The 22,746-nt window shown below is 45.8% G+C and overlaps 1 protein-coding gene across 1 annotated transcript in view; it reads right to left on the bottom strand.

Annotated features, from left to right (window-relative positions):
• The window catches only part of LOC140424761 (WD repeat-containing protein 48), a 163,934-nt gene that overhangs the window by 85,682 nt on the left and 55,506 nt on the right, over nucleotides 1–22,746 (bottom strand). The window contains exons 5-8 of the mRNA XM_072508141.1: nucleotides 20,543–20,672; nucleotides 12,941–13,029; nucleotides 12,298–12,399; nucleotides 9,688–9,912 (exon numbers count right to left, since the gene is read on the bottom strand). Coding sequence (XP_072364242.1) covers nucleotides 9,688–9,912; nucleotides 12,298–12,399; nucleotides 12,941–13,029; nucleotides 20,543–20,672 — 546 coding nt within the window. The remainder of the gene's footprint in view (nucleotides 1–9,687; nucleotides 9,913–12,297; nucleotides 12,400–12,940; nucleotides 13,030–20,542; nucleotides 20,673–22,746) is intronic.

Here is a 22,746-nt window from a genome sequence, read left to right as displayed (position 1 = left end):
TGCGGAGGGAGAAAGAGGGGGTACGCAAAATTTCCAACATTGCCATAGTTTGCTAATACTTGTGCCACTGGCAGAGGGGCTTCTGTCAGGGCCGGGGGGAGTTGCGGGGAGGGGGGCTGTGGAGTCAGCGGGGGGGGGGGGGGGGGGGGGGGGCACGGAACTCCATTGCTGCAGCTGGCAGCCATGCAGCTGCACACGCCACTAACAGCCCACTGTGAACTTAGAGCCACGGGTCGTATGGGTGTCACCCCCAGACGACCCCCGAGGTGCCCTCTGGCCCCAGCCAACCCTGAACGGACGCGCTCCAGCACAACCAGTGCAATCTTGTTGGCTGGGATGGTGTGTGTGGGGATTATAATATGTATAAGCGGCTGCAGCTTGTCAGCCACCCGAGTGTTAATCACAGATCCATCAAATCCCGCACCGTTTTTCATTAGAATCGATTGGGTTCCAAGTGGTGCCGGTGCTAGCCCCGCCACAGTTCATGGATCAATCCAGGTTTGGCACCAGTTTTGCTGTCGTTAAAGTCCACAAATTCTGCGCCGGTGTCAACATGTAGTCTCGGAAATGGAGAATCCTGCCCATGGATTTTGAAAAAAGGTCATTCTTGGAGTCGATTTCGGCGGCGTGAGAGCAGCTGGTTAGTCAGTTTCAGCGGGAGCATTGCGGAAGGAGGGTGCTGGGAGGGGCAGGCCAGTCGATTTCGGCGGCGTGAGAGCAGCTGGTGAGTGGTGAGTCAGTTTCACAGCAGGAGCTGAGACTTTTTCTCTTTTCTTTAAATTAGTTTTTTAGGCGGGATCAGGAAGTCGACCCGCGGACGTCTGGGAAGACCCTCACCAATAAATTCTGGTGGAGAGGAAACCCGAGACACTACACGTGTAGTGTCTCCCACCCGCCCTCCTCCTCTAACCTAATAATAAAACCCATTGGTCTGAGGTAAGTACCATATTTTTATTATATTATTATTATTTTTTATAAAAATTTAATTTAGTTGTTAGCCAGATCTTGGTAGAAAGTTAGAGGAATGGCAGGGAAGGGAGTACAATGTTCCTCCTGCAGGATGTTTGAGGTGAGGGATGCAGTTAGTGTCCCTGCTGATTTTACCTGCAGGAAGTGCTGCCATTTCCAGCTCCTCCAAGACCGAGTTAGGGAACTGGAGCTGGAGTTGGAAGAACTTCGGATCATTCGGGAGGCAGAAGGGGTCATAGATAGCAGCTTCAGGGAATTAGTTACACCAAAGATTGGAGATAGGTGGGTAACTGTAAGAGGGACTGGGAAAAAACAGTCAGTGCAGGGATCCCCTGCGGTCGTTCCCCTGAGAAACAAGTATACCGCTTTGGATACTTGTGGGGGGGACGACTTACCAGGGGTAAGCCATGGGGTACGGGCCTCTGGCACGGAGTCTGTCCCTGTTGCTCAGAAGGGAAGGGGGGAGAGGAGCAGAGCATTAGTAATTGGGGACTCTATAGTCAGGGGCACAGATAGGAGATTTTGTGGGAGCGTGAGAGACTCACGTTTGGTATGTTGCCTCCCAGGTGCAAGGGTACGTGATGTCTCGGATCGTGTTTTCCGGGTCCTTAGGGGGGAGGGGGAGCAGCCCCAATTCGTGGTCCACATTGGCACCAACGACATAGGTAGGAAAGGGGACAAGGATGTCAGGCAGGCTTTCAGGGAGCTAGGATGGAAGCTCAGAACTAGAACAAACAGAGTTGTTATCTCTGGGTTGTTGCCCGTGCCACGTGATAGTGAGATGAGGAATAGGGAGAGAGAGCATTTAAACACGTGGCTACAGGGATGGTGCAGGCGGGAGGGTTTCAGATTTTTGGATAACTGGGGCTCTTTCTGGGGAAGGTGGGACCTCTACAGACAGGATGGTCTACATCTGAACCTGAGGGGCACAAATATCCTGGGGGGGAGATTTGTTAGTGCTCTTTGGGGGGGTTTAAACTAATGCAGCAGGGGCATGGGAACCTGGATTGTAGTTTTAGGGTAAGGGAGAATGAGAGTATAGAGGTCAGGAGCACAGATTTGACGTCGCAGGAGGGGGCCAGCGTTCAGGTAGGTGGTTTGAAGTGTGTCTACTTCAATGCCAGGAGTATACGAAACAAGGTAGGGGAACTGGCAGCGTGGGTTGGTACCTGGGACTTCGATGTTGTGGCCATTTCGGAGACATGGATAGAGCAGGGACAGGAATGGATGTTGCAGGTTCCGGGGTTTAGGTGTTTTAGTAAGCTCAGAGAAGGAGGTAAAAGAGGGGGAGGTGTGGCGCTGCTAGTCAAGAGCAGTATTACGGTGGCGGAGAGGATGCTAGATGGGGACTCTTCTTCCGAGGTAGTATTGGCTGAAGTTAGAAACAGGAAAGGAGAGGTCACCCTGTTGGGAGTTTTTTATAGGCCTCCTAATAGTTCTAGGGATGCAGAGGAAAGGATGGCGAAGATGATTCTGGATATGAGCGAAAGTAACAGGGTAGTTATTATGGGAGACTTTAACTTTCCAAATATTGACTGGAAAAGATATAGTTCGAGTACAATAGATGGGTCGTTTTTGTACAGTGTGTGCAGGAGGGTTTCCTGAAACAATATGTTGACAGGCCAACAAGAGGCGAGGCCACGTTGGATTTGGTTTTGGGTAATGAACCAGGCCAGGTGTTGGATTTGGAGGTAGGAGAGCACTTTGGGGACAGTGACCACAATTCGGTGACGTTTACGTTAATGATGGAAAGGGATAAGTATACACCGCAGGGCAAGAGTTATAGCTGGGGGAAGGGCAATTATGATGCCATTAGACGTGACTTGGGGGGGATAAGGTGGAGAAGTAGGCTGCAAGTATTGGGCACACTGGATAAGTGGGGCTTGTTCAAGGATCAGCTACTGCGTGTTCTTGATAAGTATGTACCGGTCAGACAGGGAGGAAGGCGTCGAGCGAGGGAACCGTGGTTTACCAGGGAAGTGGAATCTCTTGTTAAGAGGAAGAAGGAGGCCTATGTGAAGATGAAGTGTGAAGTTTCGGTTGGGGCGATGGATAGTTACAAGGTAGCGAGGAAGGATCTAAAGAGAGAGCTAAGACGAGCAAGGAGGGGACATGAGAAGTATTTGGCAGGAAGGATCAAGGAAAACCCAAAAGCTTTCTATAGGTATGTCAGGAATAAGCGAATGACTAGGGAAAGAGTAGGACCAGTCAAGGACAGGGATGGGAAATTGTGTGTGGAGTCTGAAGAGATAGGCGAGATACTAAATGAATATTTTTCGTCAGTATTCACTCAGGAAAAAGATAATGTTGTGGAGGAGAATGCTGAGCCCCAGGCTAATAGAATAGATGGCATTGAGGTACGTAGGGAAGAGGTGTTGGCAATTCTGGACAGGCTGAAAATAGATAAGTCCCTGGGACCTGATGGGATTTATCCTAGGATTCTATGGGAGGCCAGGGAAGAGATTGCTGGACCTTTGGCTTTGATTTTTATGTCATCATTGGCTACAGGAATAGTGCCAGAGGACTGGAGGACAGCAAATGTGGTCCCTTTGTTCAAAAAGGGGAGCAGAGACAACCCCGGCAACTATAGACCGGTGAGCCTCACGTCTGTAGTGGGTAAAGTCTTGGAGGGGATTATAAGGGACAAGATTTATAATCATCTAGATAGGAATGATATGATCAGGGATAGTCAGCATGGCTTTGTGAAGGGTAGGTCATGCCTCACAAACCTTATTGAGTTCTTTGAGAAGGTGACTGAACAGGTAGACGAGGGTAGAGCAGTTGATGTGGTGTATATGGATTTCAGCAAAGCGTTTGATAAGGTTCCCCACGGTAGGCTATTGCAAAAAATACGGAGGCTGGGGATTAAGGGTGATTTAGAGATGTGGATCAGAAATTGGCTAGCTGAAAGAAGACAGAGGGTGGTGGTTGATGGGAAATGTTCAGAATGGAGTACAGTCACAAGTGGAGTACCACAAGGATCTGTTCTGGGGCCGTTGCTGTTTGTCATTTTTATCAATGACCTAGAGGAAGGCACAGAAGGGTGGGTGAGTAAATTTGCAGATGATACTAAAGTCGGTGGTGTTGTCGATAGTGTGGAAGGATGTAGCAGGTTACAGAGGGATATAGATAAGCTGCAGAGCTGGGCTGAGAGGTGGCAAATGGAGTTTAATGTAGAGAAGTGTGAGGTGATTCACTTTGGAAGGAATAACAGGAATGCGGAATATTTGGCTAATGGTAAAGTTCTTGAAAGTGTGGCTGAGCAGAGGGATCTAGGTGTCCATGTACATAGATCCCTGAAAGTTGCCACCCAGGTTGATAGGGTTGTGAAGAAGGCCTATGGAGTGTTGGCCTTTATTGGTAGAGGGATTGAGTTCCGGAGTCGGGAGGTCATGTTGCAGCTGTACAGAACTCTGGTCCGGCCGCATTTGGAGTATTGCGTACAGTTCTGGTCACCGCATTATAGGAAGGACGTGGAGGCTTTGGAGCGGGTGCAGAGGAGATTTACCAGGATGTTGCCTGGTATGGAGGGAAAATCTTATGAGGAAAGGCTGACGGACTTGAGGTTGTTTTCGTTGGAGAGAAGAAGGTTAAGAGGAGATTTAATAGAGGCATACAAAATGATCAGGGGGTTGGATAGGGTGGACAGTGAGAGCCTTCTCCCGCGGATGGATATGGCTGGCACGAGGGGACATAACTTTAAACTGAGGGGTAATAGATATAGGACAGAGGTCAGAGGTAGGTTCTTTACGCAAAGAGTAGTGAGGCCGTGGAATGCCCTACCTGCTACAGTAGTGAACTCGCCAACATTGAGGGCATTTAAAAGTTTATTGGATAAACATATGGATGATAATGGCATAGTGTAGGTTAGATGGCTTTTGTTTCGGTGCAACATCGTGGGCCGAAGGGCCTGTACTGCGCTGTATTGTTCTATGTTCTATGAATGAAAGACTCAGTAGATAGTCATGTCCCTCATAATCCAGGATTTGTGTTTCAGGACATCAGATGTTGCACAAAACTAATTTGATGGGCATCTCTTTGAAATTTATTTGGCCCACTTTTATGGAAAGGGATTCAACAAGATTTTAGCCATGATTGCAAGATCACTTAGTGAGAAATCTGAAAGAGATGTTCTCTGACAATGCTCTAACCCCAGTCTACCTCGGAGTGAAGCTGTGTGTGCTAACCTTCTGTGACCTCTTGAAGAAGGTTGCAGACAGGTTGAAGACAGGGCTCAAACTGGTCCAAAGATTCACACGCCCAAGCTGGGGAGAAAGAGCATTAGTGCTTGTGACATCCGCGATGGCCCTTGTCTATTCTGCGCACTGGGTATGGACCCAAAGCAGCTGCGTGACTGTGCTCACCCAGAACAGAGCACAGTTTAACCACCTGAATGCAAGGTTAGAGATATTGCCCTCCATCTATATCAGCCACAAGAAAGAAGAGGTATATCTGCCTGGCTGTATGATAGCTACTTCCACACAGAAGCAGGTCTGCACAAAATTAAAAAGGTTTCAGCTTCAGCTTCCATAATGACGGCAATTGCTTTTCCTGAACTCGTATTCCATTCAGAGCGAGGCAAAGATTACAGAGGATCTGACTTAAATATTTTCATATGAAGGACAGGAAGCATGCAAGCACGGATGCATTTGTAATGACGGAGTCAGATCAAACTAGGGTCCACTCTCACAAATTAATCAAGTGGTGGGCGAGTGGCAAGTTTCACTTTTCTTCGATAACAATCTGTCTGTGGAACACGATTCTAAAGGTGGCGAAACCACCAGGATTTCGGAAAAATAAAAAGCGGTTCACAACAGAGGCTAATTGGACAGAAAACAATTTCTAGTTCTAGAGCTTCCTGGGCTTGCCTGATCGCCCACAAGAAGTCTGAGAAGAGCTTTTGTCTTTTCCCTCTCCCAGAAGTTGAGGTCAGAAATATACATGGGAATTAAGTCAGCATACGATGGGAACAAACACCAATTTTTTCATTCTGGATACAGAAACCAAATAAATACACAAGAGGTATGGCCCAGATTCCAGTCCTATAATCATAGAATTTACAGTACAGGAGGAGGCCATTCGGCCCATCGAGTCTGCACCGGCCCTTGGAAAGAGCACCCCACGCCTCCACCCAGTAACCCCGTCACCCCACCTAACCTTTTTAGACACTAAGGGCAATTTATCATGGCCAATCCACTAAACCTGCACATCTTTGGACTGCGGGAGGAAACCGGAGCACCCGGAGGAAACCCACACACACACGGGGAGAACAGGCAGACTTCGCACAGACAGTGGCCCAAGCCGGGAATCGAACCTGGGATCCTGGAGCTGTGAAGCAACTGTGCTAATCACTGTGCTACCGCGCTGCCCTAACTAGTCCCAGCCAGTGTTTATGCTCCATTTGAGCCTCTTCACAGCTCTCATCTAAATCTATTGTCACGCTGTAATCCCTTCTCCCTCAGATGCTTCTCCAGATTCCCCTTAAATGCATAGATACTACTTGTTTCAACCACTTCCTGGAGTAGAGAGTGCCCCACTCTTACCATGCTTTGAATAAGGAAGTATACACTGCAGGCACTCACCAAGGCTCCTTAAGACAGCATTTCCAAACCCATGAGCACTAGAAAGATAAGAGCAACAGACAGATGGGAACCCCACCACCTGGAGGTTCCCTGCCAAACCACACACCATCCTGACTTGGAAATTTATCGCCGTTCCTTCACTGTCGGCAGGTCAAAATCGTGGAACTCCCTAACAGCACAGTGGGTGTACCTACACCACAGGGATTGCAGCGGTTTTAAGAAAGCAGCTCACCACCACCTTTTCAAGGGCTATTCGGGATCGGCTATAAATGCTGGGCGAGCCAGTGAGATCCATACCCCGTGAACGAATAAAGGAAAAACGTTTCTTTCTGAATTCCCTATTGGATTTCTTGCTGACTATCGTATACTGAACGCCTCAAAGTTATGCTCTTCCCCACAAGTTGAGACATTCTCCATGCATCCACCGTCAAATCCGTTCATAATTTCAAGGTCCACAATCAGATCAGCCCTCGGCCTTCCTTTTCCATGAGAAAAGAGACCCTTTTCATAGTGTTCGATACAGGTCTAACATAACTTCCTTACTTTCAATCTTATTCCTCTAGATTCACAAGATCATTAGAACATAAGAAATAAGAGCAGGAGTAGACCATTCTGCCCCTGAGCCAGCTCAGCCATTGAATAAGATTATGGCTGATCTAACTGCGGCATCGACTCCACTTTCCATCATGTCCCCCAATAACCTGACCCCCCTGTTGATCTAATCCAACCTTGAATACATTGAATAATCCAGTCCCCATTGCTCGCTGGGGAAGAGAACCCCAAACACTAACAACCTTCTTGAGAAAAAAAATCATTTTTGTCTTAAATGGGAGACCCCTTGTTTTTAAACTGTGCCCCACTAGTTGTAGATTCATTCACAGGGAGAAATATCCTCTCAACATCCACCCTGTCACACCCCCTCATAATCTTCCAAGTTTCAATAAGACCACTCTCCTCCTTTTTGAAATAAAGCCGAGTGCTTGGCTTGCTTTTTAAAAAATGGGTTTATAACCTGTGGTGCAACTTTTAGCAATTGGCGCATCTGTACTCTCGATCCCTTTGCCCTTCTAGCCCAACGTCCAATAACTGGCCTCCCTAATCTTCCTACCAAAACGTCACATTTATCCAGACTTCGTTTGCCAATTATTTGCCCATCCTGTAAATTTATTAATATCTTCCTGTAATTTGTTTCAGTCCTCCTCAGTCTAGATTAAATTAATATTGGACTCCAAGCAGTCAATCAAGTGTTTGCAGACATTTGCGTCATTCTGCGCATCTCTTTTTTTCATTTTAAACCAATAATTATTGAATACAGGAGTTGGGACGTCTCGTTGAAGTTGTACAAGACATTGGTACGGCCACACTTGGAATACTGTGTGCAGTTCTGGTCACCCTATTATAGAAAGGATATTATTAAACTGGAAAGAGTGCAGAAAAGATTTACTAGGATGTTGCCGGGACTTGATGGTTTGAGTTATAAGGAGAGGCTGGATAGACTGGGACTTTTTTCCTTGGAGCGTGGGAGGCTTAGGGGTGATCTTATAGAGGTCTATAAAATAATGAGGGGCATAGATAAGGTAGATAGTCAACATCTTTTCCCAAAGGTAGGGGAGTCTAAAACTAGAGGGCATAGGTTTAAGGTGAGAGGGGAGAGATTCAGAAGGGCCCAGAGGGGCAATTTCTTCACTCAGAGGGTAGTGAGTGTCTGAAATGGGCTGCCAGAGGTAGTAGTAGAGGCGGGTACAATTGTGTCTTTTAAAAAACATTTAGATAGTTACATGGGTAAGATGGGTATAGAGGGTTATGGGCCAAGTGCGGGCAACTGGGACTAGCTTAATGGTAAAGACTGGGCGGCATGGACTGGTTGGGCCGAAGGGCCTGTTTCCATGCTGTAAACTTCTATGATTCTATGATTCTAATTTGAATTAAGTAGCATAAATGCTTTGGTTAGACAGGACAGCGGTTTGTGTGTTGTAAACGCAAGTATTTGGATATACAACCCGACATTGTCTTAGTGGCTTTGTGTCATACTTTGTCACATAATGCTCCTCAAAAGCATTAAGGGTATTATATAATCCATAAGACCATAAAAGCAGAATTAGGCCACTCGGCCCATCGAGTCTGCTCCGCCATTCAATCATGGCTGATATTTTTCTCATCCCCATTCTCCTGCCTTCTCCCCATAACCCCTGATCTCCTTATTAATCAAGAACCTATCTATCTCTGTCTTAAAGACACTCCAGACATTTGGCCTCCACAGCCTTCTGCGGCAAAGAGTTCCACAGATTCACCACCCTCTGGCTGAAGAAATTCCTCTTCCTCTCTGTTTTAAAGGATCATCCCTTTAGTCTGAGATTGTGTCCTCTGCTTCTAGTTTTTCCTACAAGTGGAAACATCCTCGCCACTTCCACTCTATCCAGGCCTCACAGTATCCTGTAAGTTTCAATAAGATCCCCCTCATCCTTCTAAACTCCAACGAGTACAGACCCAGATTCCTCAATCGTTCCTCATACGACAAGCTGTTCATTCCAGAGATCATTCTTGTGAACCTCCTCTGGACCCTTTCCAAGACCAGCACATCCTTCCTTAGATATGGGGCCCAAAACTGCTCACAGTATATCAAATGACCAGAGCCTTATACAGCCTCAGAAGTACATCCCTGGTCTTGCATTCTGGCCCTCTAAACTTAAGTTAGTCTTGTATATTTCAGATTAGTTTCTTCTGAGTAACCATAAACACTGCTTGGGTTGCCTTTCTTAGAAATCAAATTCTTCCCGAATAGGATGCGGAGTTTTCTTTCACCCCTCTTCCTCATTCCGTAATGCTTTGCAAGTGGCATGGGATAAGCTGAAGACAACAAGAGCCTCATGTCACACGTTGTGGCTGCACTGATGCCCATACGGTTTCAGCTTCCTGCCATCTGCTACCTGACAACTTTACTTTACTACCTATTTGTTAGCTCAGAGGGTGGTGGTTTTGTTTAAAAAAACTCAATATTCTGATTGCTATTCTTACTACTTTACCGTTGCCCTGTTTGAATTCTTGTATCTATCTATTTTATGTCTATTATACTGAAATTAAAGTCCTTGAGCGCTGCAGTGTTGCCAAAGGTTGTGCCTAATTTTTCAGACTGTACCTTGAGAACGGGTGCTTTTTCCTCACAAATCAGAACCCGAATGTCTGGATTCCGGAGGTCTGTGCAGTAAATCTTTCGGTCTCGTCCTCCCGAATAGACATGGGTGAACGCTTCGTTGACCTGCAATGCCCAAACTCCTTCATCATGAACCCTATAGGTCGCTATGCACCTCTGTTGTCCCAAGGACCACAGGCGGATGGTTCCATCAGAACTACCAGATAAACACTAAAGGATAAAGATGGGAAGAAAAACTGCTGTTAACTGCACCAACAGAAACATTTAAATCATTTACAGTTAAGAGAAGGACAACATTGCAATCGTTGTGGGTTGATACTGAAAGATTCTCAATGAATACTAAAACATAGAACATAGAGCGCAGAATGAGGCCATTCAGCCCATCAAGTCTGCACCCACCCACTTAAGCCCTCACTTCTGCCCTATCCCCATAACCCAATAACTCCTCTAATCTTTTTTGGTCACTATGGGCAATTTATCATGGCCAATCCACCTAACCTGCACGTCTTTGGCCTGTGGGAGTAAACCGGAGCACCCGGAGGAAACCCACGCAGACACGGGGAGAATGTGCAGACTCCGCACAGACAGTGACCCAGCGGGGAATTGAACCTGGGATCCTGGCGCTGTTAAGCTACAGTGCTAGCCACTTGTGCTACTGTGCTGCCCCGCTGAGTTGATGAGAAGGGGCGTACACCTATTTTCCTTTCTTCCACCCTACTCAAAACTAATGTGCTGTTGAGAAGAAATTTCTAACCTCTTGCATTCTCTGATATCAAGCCAGCTTACAATACGGTTAGTTGAATATGGTTAGTTGCAACCTACTTCATATGCACAGCAAGAGTTTACACCTAATCATAGAACAGAAGCGTTGAATTACTCCAGTGCAGAAGGAGGGCAGCACGGTAGCATAGTCGTTAGCGCAGTTGCTTCACAGCTCCAGGGTCCCAGGTTCGATTCCCGGCTTGGGTCACGGTCTGTGCGGAATGTGCACGTTCTCCAGTGTCTGCGTGGGTTTCCTCCGGGCGCTCCGGTTTCCTCCCTCAGTCCAAAGATGTGCAGGTTATGTGGATCGGCTATGCTAAATTGCCCTTAGTGTCCAAAAAGGTTGGGTGGGGTTACTGGGATTGAGTGATGGTGTGGGCTTGTAAGGATGCTCTTTCCAAGGGCTGTTGCAGACTTGATGGGCCAAATTGCCTCCTTCTGCACTGTAAATAATATGATTCAGCCCATCGAGTCTGCACAGACCCTCCGAAAGCATACCACACCTTGGCACACTCCCCTGCCCTCAAACTCCATAACCCCAACTAACCTACACATCCTTGGATACTAAGGGGTAAGTTAGCACAGCCAATCCACTTAACCTGCACATCTTTGGACAGTGGGGGGAAACCCACGTAGACACAGGGCGAAAGTGCAAACTCCACAGTCACCCAAAGCCGGAATCGAACCCAGGTCCTTGGCATTGTGAGGCAGGAGTGTGAACCACCATGCCACCGCGTTGCCCACTGGAACCATGTATAAACCCTTATGATAAAATTTTACTCTTTAAAAAAGTTAATAAAGACAATTTTGTAGGGGGTTTCTCCAACTCCGAGGCTTGATCAGTGAAACATTAGGCCTTTGCTTGAGATCGTGTCACAACAGAATGGCAAAGATCAGTAGTCAAGTGAAGGAACATTGTTCAGAATTTCCCAATGAGGAGCTGCTCTCAGTTTTGTCATTGAGAAAGTATCCAATTTTCATCATCACTCCTCAAAGTCCGTCCCTTAACTACCAAATGTGTTGTGTTACTGCTTTTGTTCTTTTGTATATTCCGGTACCAGCCTCCTCGAACAGGTGCCGGAATGTGGTGACTAGGGGCTTTTCACAGTAACTTCACCGAAGCTAACTTGTGACAATAAGCAATTATTATTATTCTATTCTTACTTAAATTCAGACGATACTTAAAGCCCAAGCTATTTCTAGTGCCACATTCTTCTGCCACCATCTGAAGACAAAAAGGATCCCATGAAGTTACGGGGCTAACTGGCCAAGGGAAATAATCTGCAACAGGTTAAATGCGTTACCTAGATGAGCTACAAATAATACAAACAAAACCCACTGTGATAGAGGGAACTGGGTTCAGACAGAAGGGAAGCTGAAAAGCACAATTCTAGAGTAAAATAGATTCTAAAAAATGAAACCAGCACAAGTTGCAAACTATATAACAAAAATGTTTACTGGGCAGAGGTAGCTGTATCCCATCATCACCAATTAAACAGATGCAATGGTGGAAGACAACATCCATTACCCCCAAAGCCCTGATTAATCACACTAATTAAATATTATACTGACAATTCAAAAATGACGACACCATTATAACTTGATATTAGAGAAACAGAGAAGCAAGAATGAGCGAGGGAAGCGCATGCGAGTGAGGCCAAAGAGAACGAGAGAGATAGAGAGAGAGAATTAAAGGGGGCCAAGAGATGGTGGCAAAAGCAATTGGGAGAAGATGGAAGAATTTGAATTTATATAAAACCGTCTACCAAGACTGCTGCATAGAACAACACAAAATGACTTTAACTTGGAACAGTAGCAAGAAATGTGAAATACCTGTGTGCCATCTCGGTTCAACAATAGAGCTTTTACATTATCCGTGTGACCTTTAAGTTTCATCAGCTTTGCACATGTCCTGGGATCCCACACTCTCAGAACCTGTTAATTGCAACCAACACCGCATACTACTTTAGGCAGCCTGAGACTAATGGCAAACATTTAACTCACTTCCAACACCTTTTGTTAATTCCTGTTTAATGTCATAAATTCAATCAGCAATTTTAAACAAATCAAACAGAAATTACCCCTCCACTGAAATAGAAAAAGAATGCACCATGAAAGTTCTTAGAAGTTATACAATAGGTCAAGCAAATTTAAAAGAAACTGATCTTGGTCACACTTAGCATTCGACAAAAAAAAAAATGCAACTGCAAAATATAATTTCCCCTTTCAGAACACTTACACAACTTATTAAAAAGTGTGAAATTTAATACCCACATTGCTGTTCTAAGCTTTAATTACTACGAAACATGAAAAGAAAAATATAGTTAGTCATAAGACACAACATGAGGTCCAAGTGCTGTTTGACAACTAAGGCAAGTCATCAAACACATTTGGAAAATAGGTCACCAAATCTGAAAAGTTGGCTTCTCAATTACATGAAACAGTCAAGCATGACTGGCATCATAATTCAACTTACCTTTTCAGTGGACCCAGACACAATGACTGTTCCCATCTGGTTCATTGCAAGGCTATAAATGGAATCTTTATTTCCACTCAACGATGATGCTGTTGTCACAAAAAAATGTATTTAGGTCCAAAGTAATTTGTTTCTGTGCAAAGTCTCCACAGCATTGCCAATACATTGGCAGATGGACAGGTAGGCGGAGGGCGATAGAGAGAAAGCATGGCAGCTATCTTCTTCTGCTAATTGTCCACACCAAAATTATACTTGTATCCAATGTTATAGATATAAACTCAAATCTAATTTCGGGGGCTAAGATCTTGCACTCTGAAAAACTGATAAATACTTTTTCAAATTGCTGAAGTGACGTCTGTTTGTGACCCTCAAATAATAAGTCAATATGGAAGTCATAACACCTCGTTATCTTTGAAGAGACACCATTGACCCGGTGGGCTACAGAGACCAAATTCAGTGGGAACTACACAAAGGCCATTGACATTTCGTAAACCCGGTCTGCCTAATTGGAGCCAATTCATTTGCTCATACAGTTATAGAGATCTGCAACACAAAAAAGACCCTTTGGCCCATTGCATCTTCACTGGTTAACAACAACCACCTAACCAATCTAATCCCATTTTCCAGCACTTGGCCTTGTATGCTTGACATCGCAAGTGCACATCTAAATACTCTTTAAATTTTATGAGGGTCTCTGCCTCCACCATCCCCTGGGTGAAAAGCCTCCCTTTTTCTCTGTACCCAATGCTGTATATTCCTCGATATCCAGGGTATACTGAATTTGTTGGTTCCACTCTTATGTACTCTCCCTTTTTCCTTCTTGAATGCATCCCACTAGGGCAGCATAGTGGTTAGCACAGTTGCCTCACAGCACCAAGGACCCAGGTTTGATCCGGGCCCTGGGTCACTGTCCATGTGGAGTTTGCACATTCTCCCCGTGTCTGCGTGGGTCTTACCCCCACAAACCAAAGATGTGCAGGGTTGGTGGATTGGCCATGCTAAATTGCCTCTTAATTGGAAAAAACTAATTGGGCACTTTAAATTTATTTTTAAACATGAGTGTCCCACTGTTGTGTCAAAGATTTACCTAAAGAGTTTACTCCCAGTGCACTCTGGCCAAATCATATCTGATCTTATTAAAATCGGCCTTTCCCCCGTTTAGAACTTTGATTTCAGGCCCATCCTTGCCCTTTTCCATAACAGTAAGAAGTCTTACAACGCCAGGTTAAAGTCCAACAGGTTTGCTTCGAATCACTAGCTTTCAGAGCACTCCTCCTTCCTCAGGTGAAGGAGCAGTGCTCCTAAAGTTAGTGTTTGAAACAAACCTGTTGGACTTTAACCTGGTGTTGTAAGGCTTCTTGCTGTGCTCACCCCAGTCCAACGGCGGCATCTCCACATCATGGCTACCTTTTCCATAACAATCTTGAATCTTGAATCTAACGGAATTCTGATCACTGTCTGCAAAATTCTCTCCCACAGATACTTCAATCACTTGCCTGGCTTTGTTACCTACAATTAAGTCCAGGCCCACCCTCTCTCTCTTGTAGGTCATTCTTTTTTTTAAATAAATAATCTTTATTGTCACAAGTAAGCTTACATCAACAGTGCAATGAAGTTGCTGTGAAAAGGCCCTAGTCGCCATATTCCAGCACCTGTTCGGGTACACAGAGGAAGAATTCAGAATGTCAAATTACATAACAAGCACATCTTTTAGGACTTGTGGGAGGAGACTGGAGCACCCGGAGGAAACCCATGCAGACACGGGGAGAACGTGTGGACTCCACACAGATAGTGACCCAAACCGGGAATCGAACCTGGAACCCTGGTGCTGTGAAGCCATAGTGTTAACCACTGTGCTTCCCAATACATATTGGCTTAAAAGGTTCTCCTGAACGCATTTAAAGAATTCCGTTGTCTCTAAACCTTTCACACTACGACTGCCCCAGTTAATGTTAGGGAAGTTGAAATTCCTCACTATCACTACCCCTATTACTTTTAACTTCTCTGAAATGTGCCAAAATATCTACTCTTCTATTTTTCTCAGACTGTTAGAGGGTCTATTAAAGTTGTACCCACGTGGTTTCACTTGATGAGCCTTCTGAGATACCCCGCCCCTCCTTACTGCTGCAACTGATTACCTCATCTGAATTGCAACACCCTCTCCTCTATTACCTCCTTCCCAGTCGCCTATGAAGATCCCCTATCCTGGAATATTGAGCTGCCAATCCTGCCCCCCTCTCAACCATGTCTCAGTGATAGCCATACCCCCATATTTTAATTTGTGCCCTCAACTCATCTGCCTGGTTTGTCAGACTCCTTGCATTCAATCTTGCCAAACATCCTCGTGACTTACTGGCCTATAACGTATATGCCTTCAAAGAACAAGAACAAAGAAATGTACAGCACAGGAACAGGCCCTTCGGCCCTCCAAGCCCGTGCCGACAATGCTGCCCGACTAAACTACAATCTTCTACACTTCCTGGGTCCGTATCCGTCTATTCCCATCCTATTCATGGATTTGTCAAGATGCCCCTTAAATGTCACTAGCGTCCCTGTTTCCACCACCCCCTCCGGTAGCGGGTTCCAGGCACTCACTACCCTCTGCGTAAAAAACTTGCCTCGTACATCTACTCTAAACCTTGCCCCTCTCACCTTAAACCTATGCCCCCTAGTAATTGACCCCTCTACCCTGGGCACTCTGTCTATGCCCCTCATAATTTTGTAGACCTCTATCAGGTCGCCCCTCAACCTCCTTCGTTCCAGTGAGAACAAACCGAGTTTATTCAACCGCTCCTCATAGCTAATGCCCTCCATACCAGGCAACATTCTGGTAAATCTCTTCTGCACCCTCTCTAAAGTCTCCACATCCTTCTGGTAGTGTGGCGACCAGAATTGAACACTATACTCCAAGTGTGGCCTAACTAAGGTTCTATACAGCTGCAACATGACTTGCCAATTCTTATACTCAATGCCCCGGCCAATGAAGGCAAGCATGCCGTATGCCTTCTTGACTACCTTCTCCACCTGTGTTGCCCCTTTCAATGACCTGTGGTCCTGTACTCCTAGATCTCTTTGACTTTCAATACTCTTGAGGGTTCTACCATTCACTGTATATTCCCTACCTGCATTAGACGTTCCAAAATGCATTACCTCACATTTGTCCGGATTAAACTCCATCTGCCATCTCTCCGCCCAAGTCTCCAAACAATCCAAATCCTGCTGTATCCTCTGACAGTCCTCATCGCTATCCGCAATTCCACCAACCTTTGTGTCGTCTGCAAACTTACTAATCAGACCAGTTACATTTTCCTCCAAATCATTTATATATACTACAAAGAGCAAAGGTCCCAGCACTGATCCCTGTGGAACACCACTGGTCACAGCCCTCCAATTAGAAAAGCATCCTTTTCTAATTGGAGGGCTGTGACCAGTGGTGTTCCACAGGGATCAGTGCTGGGACCTTTGCTCTTTGTAGTAAATATATATATATATATAAATGATTTGGAGGAAAATGTTTTCCTGACTCCCTTGCTGTCTCTTCTAATTTTGGCTGTGCACCTCCCCTGGATAAACCTTCTCTTGGTCCCACCCCACTACCAGCCAAGTTAAACCCTCCCCGACAGCACTAGTAAACCTGTCTGCAAGGGCTCTGGTCCTATTTTGGTTCGGGTGCAACTCGTCTGCCTTGTACAGATCTCACTGTCTCCAAAAAGGGTCCCAACGTCCCATAAATCTAAAGCCCTCCCTCCTGCACCATCCCTCTAGCCACACATTCACCTGGACTAACCTCCTATTTCTGTACTCACTAGAATATGGCAACAGAAGTAATCCAGAGATTACTATCTTCTGGGTCCTGTTCTTTAATCTACTTCCTAGCTCCTTAAATTCTGCTTGCAGGATCACATCCCTTCTACCTATATCGTTGGTATCAATACGTAACACTATTTGCACCCCCCTCCCACCTTTATGCCCTGCAGTCTTTCGATCACATCCCCGGCCCTGGCACCAGGGAGGCAACATACGATCCTAGATTCTCTTTTGCGGCTGCAGGAATGCCCGTCTGTTATCCTTGCAATTGAATCCCCTACCACTATAGCCCTGATGTTCTTCCCCCTCCCCTTTTGTGCATCAGACCACCCATGGTGCCAGGAAGTTGGCTGCCACTACTTTAACCTACAGTGTCCGCCCCCCCACCCCCCCCCCCCAAACAATATCCAAAACAACGATAAAAGGCTGGGAACAGACGAAGCCTGTGTGGAATATAAGGAAAGTAGGAAGGAACTTAAGCAAGGAGTCAGGAGGGCTAGAAGGGGTCACGAAAAGTCATTGGCAAATAGGGTTAAGGAAAATCCCAAGGCTTTTTACACGTACATAAAAAGCAAGAGGGTAGCCAGGGAAAGGATTGGCCCACTGAAGGATAGGCAAGGGAATCTATGTGTGGAGCCAGAGGAAATGGGCGAGGTACTAAATGAATACTTTGCATCGGTATTCACCAAAGAGAAGGAATTGGTGGATGTTGAGTCTGGAGAAGGGTGTGTAGATAGCCTGGGTCACACTGAGATCCAAAAAGACGAGGTGTTGGGCGTCTTGAAAAATAATTAGGTAGATAAGTCCCCAGGGCCTGATGGGATCTACCCCAGAATACTGAAGGAAGCTAGAGAGGAAATTGCTGAGGCCTTGACAGAAATCTTTGGATCCTCACTGTCTTCAGGTGATGTCCCGGAGGACTGGAGAATAGTCAATGTTGTTCCTCTGTTTAAGAGGGGTAGCAAGGATAATCCAGGGAACTACAGGCCTTATGTCAGTGGGAGGGAAATTACTGGAGAGAATTCTTCGAGACAGGATCTACTCCCATTTGAAAGCAAATGGACGGATTAGTGAGAGGCAGCATGGTTTTGTGAAGGAGAGGTCGTGTCTCACTAACTTGATAGAGTTTTTCGAAGAGGTCACAAAGATGATTGATGCAGGTAGGGCAGTGGGTGTTGTCTATATGGACTTCAGTAAGGCCTTTGACAAGGTCCTTCATGGTAGACTAGTACAACAGTAGGGCAGCACGGTAGCACAAGTGATTAGCACTGTGGCTTCACAGCGCCAGGGTCCCAGGTTCGATTCCCCGCTGGGTCACTGTCTGTGCGGAGTTTGCACGTTCTCCCCGTGTGTGCGTGGGTTTCCTCCGGGTGCTCCGGTTTCCTCCCACAGTCCAAAAGACGTGCAGGTTAGGTGGATTGGCCATGCTAAATTACCCGTAGTGTCCATAAGGGTTGGGAGGGGTTATTGGGTTGCGGGGATAAGGTGGAAGTGAGGGATTAATGTGGGTCGGTGCAGACTCGATGGGCCGAATGGCCTCCTTCTGCACTGTATGTTCTATGTAATCTATGTAAAAGGTGAAGTCACACGGGATCAGGGGTGAGCTGGCAAGGTGGATACAGAACTGGCTAGGTCATAGAAGGCAGAGAGTAGGTATGGAAGGATGCTTTTCTAATTGGAGGGCTGTGACTAGTGGCGTTCCGCAGGGATCAGTGCTGGGACCTTTGCTGTTTGTAGTATATATAAATGATTTGGAGGAAAATGTAACTGGTCTGATTAGTAAGTTTGCAGACGACACAAAGGTTGGTGGAATTGCGGATAGCGATGAGGACTGTCAGAGGATACAGCAGGATTTAGATTTTTTGGAGACTTGGGCGGAGAGATGGCAGATGGAGTTTAATCCGGACAAATGTGAGATAATGCATTTTGGAAGGTCTAATGCAGGTAGGGAATATACAGTGAATGGTAGAACCCTCAAGAGTATTGGAAGTCAGAGAGATCTAAGAGTACAGGTCCACAGGTCACTGAAAGGGGCAACACAGGTGGAGAAGGTAGTCAAGAAGGCATACGGCATGCTTGCCTTCATTGGCCGGGGCATTGAGTATAAGAATTGGCAAGTCATGTTGCAGCTGTATAGAACCTTAGTTAGGCCACACTTGGAGTACAGTGTTCAATTCTGGTCGCCACACTACCAGAAGGATGTGGAGGCTTTAGAGAGGGTGCAGAAGAGATTTACCAGAATGTTGCCTGGTATGGAGGGCATTAGCTATGAGGAGCGGTTGAATAAACTCGGTTTGTTCTCACTGGAACGAAGGAGGTTGAGGGGCGACCTGATAGAGGTCTACAAAATTATGAGGGGCATAGACAGAGTGGATAGTCAGAGGCTTTTCCCCAGGGTAGAGGGGTCAATTACTAGGGGGCATAGGTTTAAGGTGCGAGGGGCAAGGTTTAGAGTAGATGTACCAGGCAAGTTTTTTTTACACAGAGGGTAGTGGGTGCCTGGAACCCGCTGCCGGAGGTGGTGGTGGAAGCAGGGACGATGGTGACATTTAAGGGGCATCTTGACAAATACATGAATAGGATGGAAATAGAGGGATACGGACCCAGGAAGTGTAGAAGATTGTAGTTTAGTCAGGCAGCATGGTCGGCATGGGCTTGGAGGGCCGAAGGGCCTGTTCCTGTGCTGTACTTTTCTTTGTTCTTTGTTCTTTGTTGTTTTGTTATCTGTTAGAAAGGGAGATGGGCACCGGGGACTCTATCTCCACTTGGAGAGGCAAGCTTTGATCAGGAATAGACAGCATGGCTTTGTCAGAGGGAGATCATGCCTCACAAATTGTTTGAATTTTTCGAACATGTGACGAAGTTTGTAGATGAGGGTAGTTTACATGATTTCAGCAAAGCATCTGACAAGGTCCCACATGGGAGACTTATAAAGAAGGCAAATGCACATGGGAGACATGGGAACTTGATAAGGTGGATTCAAAGCTGGCTGAGCTGTAGGAAACAGGGGGTGATGAGGGCAGCACGGTAGCAGAGTGGTTAGCACCGTTGGCTTAACAACTCCAGGGTCCCAGGTTCGATTCCTGTCCTGGGTCACTGTCTGTGTGGAGTCTGCACGTTCTCCCTGTGACTGTGTGGGTTTCTTCCGGGTGCTCCGGTTTCCTCCCACAAGTCCTGAAAGACATGGGGCGTCATTCTCCGCCGGCGGGAGTCTCCGTTTTGCCGGCGCCCGGGGGTTTCCCGATGGCGTGGGGCTGCCCCACAATGGGAAACCCCATTGACCGGCCGGCGTTACGGAGACTCCAGCCGGCCGGTCAGCACAGAAATGTGGCGGGGCGGGTAGGAGAATTTCGCCCATGCTGTTAGGTAATTTGGACATTCTGAATTCTCCCTCTGTGTACCCGAACAGGCGGTGGAATGTGGCGACTAGGAGCTTTTTACAGTAACTTCATTGCAGTGTTAATGTAAGCCTACTTGTGACAATAAAGATTATTATTATTATTAATAAGGAAGGTTACCTAGCCAGTTCTATACATTTAGTCAGCCCATATGCAATCTGGTGTACATGCGACTCTATACTATGCGCCTTCCGAAGTGATCTTGTAAGCCTTAGTCCTATTATTTTTTTTCAGCGCAATTAGACAGTCACCAAATGCAGCTTTGCTAGCTAGCACTGTCAAGCTATCAACAAATTAAAACAAAACAACCTTTATAAATCTCCCAAGCATTTACTTCTATTGTATATAGCCTCCATATGTATTTCCCCTACCATTCCATTCACAATTAGGAACTTACTTGTGACAGTATTGTTTGAGGCAGTCAGGGCTGTAAGGGTATTGACATCCCAGAGGAAAATCTGTCTGTCCAGCCCCGCTGAAGCCACTAACTCTTTATCCTTTGCATAAGCCAATGCCTTAACATAATCCTAGACAGAGAAAGAAAGATTGTTAGCTTTCACCCAATTTTCTCCCTCCTCTCTAAAGCCACCAACTTACATTGCAGTATTATTTCATTTCCATATGTGTAATTAGACTGTGAGCTTGTGTGATTCACCTGAGGAAGGAGCAGCGCTCCGAAAGCTAGTGACATCGAAACAAACCTGTTGGACTTTAACCTGGTGTTGTAAGACTTCGTACTGTGCTCACCCCAGTCCAACGCCGGCATCTCCACCTCATTAAACAAGTGCAATTTCTTGCAATAATTAGGAAATTGGGAGTTGGAACGAAGAAGCTTTTTCTCCTCCTTGGTTTGCACAGCTCCACTCCACAACATGCTGTAAAAGGAAGTTTACTACTTCTAACTTCAATCTGCCCAGGACACATTTGTTGCATAAATCTTAAATGACTAAAACCAATTCCAGTAGGATACTTTCGAAACACTCCTGGGGTACAAGTATTTAGATTCAATTCCATGAGGAAATTCCACAAGGTGCACCTGAGCCATTAGAACTAACAGACAGGAAATTGGGTTTGATACCTCATCCAAACATTTGTTAACAATGCAGTACTCCCTCAGTACTGCAATACTCCCTCAGTACTGCACTGTGTCAGTCTAGATCACACGCACTGTTTGTACGCACAAGCCTTTGGCTCACGAGACAAAATTACTGTCAACTGAGCCAACTCAATGTTTTTATAGCTAAAAATATTTCCTGTGATCTATCCCCTCAAGTATCTCAAATAACCCCAAAGGTGATTAGTTACTTCAGTGGATTAAGCTCTAATTTACTAAAAGCAAGGGATTTAAATTTTCATTCTTCAAATAAACTGGATATAAAATGGATAATTCCAGACAAGATACACCAGAACATATGCATAATATGGAGCACGCGGGAGAGACCTTCATTAGTCACAGTGCCCAAAAGGTCACCTTCACATCAAGACTAATTCTGAACCATGCTCACCATTATAGGAGAAAAGAGGGACTTCCTGTGACGGTTATGAGGTGAGCGGTTGCATACAAGCTGGCTCCCGCTTGGAGTCTTGGTTTTTGGCCCTTTTTGCCTTGTGAACAGGTGCAGTTTTGGGAAGAAAGGTGGAGTAATTGATATTCATTGGTTTCTCTTCTGGTGTGGGATATCTACAGAATACTACACAAGACAGAAGTTGAATAAAGGCCCCTCATCAGACTCAGAAGGCCCTCGTGATGGAGTGGAAGAGAAAATGGCGGAGCCCTCCATGTTGTCGATGTCCAATAACTCCTTAACCTAAACTTCACATCCCTGGAAACTTGGGGGCAATTTACATAGGAACATAGGAATTAGGAGCAGAAGTAGGCAATTTTACTTCGAGTCTGCTCCGCCATTCAATCAGATCATGTTTGATCTCTTCCTGGTCTCAAATCCACCTCCTCACCTGTTGCTCATTTCCCTTTAACCTGTTTTTTAAAAAACCCAGAAATACATCTATCTCCTTCTTGAAACCATTTAATGACTTAGATTCCACCACACTATGGGGCAGCGAGTTCCACAAATTCATCACCCTCTGCGAGAAGTAGTTCCTCCTCATCTCAGTTCTAAATCTACCGCCTCTCATCCATCCAAACTCCAGTCAGTATAAGCCCAAACTATTTAATCACTCCTCATACATCAACCCTTTCATCCCCGGAATCAGTCTGGTGCACTACCTCTGCCTCCACCTCCCTTAAAATCCTAGGGCGCAGGCCATCAGGACCTGAAGACTTATCTACCTTTAATCTCATCAGTTTATTCAATACTGTCTCCCTAGTGATGGTTATTGCAAAAGTTCCTCTGCATTAACTGTAGAATTAAGGAAATGTTTATTATCTTCTTTGGGGAGGTAGAATCCAAATCATAGAATTTATAGAAGGAGGCCATTCGGTCCATCGAGTCTGCACCGGCCCTTGGAAAGAGCACCCTACTTAAGCCCACGCCGCCACCCTATCCCCATTAGCCATTAACCCCACTTAAACTTTTGGACACTGAAGGGCAATTTAGGATGGCCAATTCGCGTAACCTGCACATTGTTGGAATGTGGGAG

This window comes from Scyliorhinus torazame, chromosome 6 (assembly GCF_047496885.1).
Source record: "Scyliorhinus torazame isolate Kashiwa2021f chromosome 6, sScyTor2.1, whole genome shotgun sequence".
Classification (NCBI taxonomy): Eukaryota; Metazoa; Chordata; class Chondrichthyes; order Carcharhiniformes; family Scyliorhinidae; genus Scyliorhinus; species Scyliorhinus torazame.
This window is presented reverse-complemented; position numbering and strand designations above follow the sequence as displayed.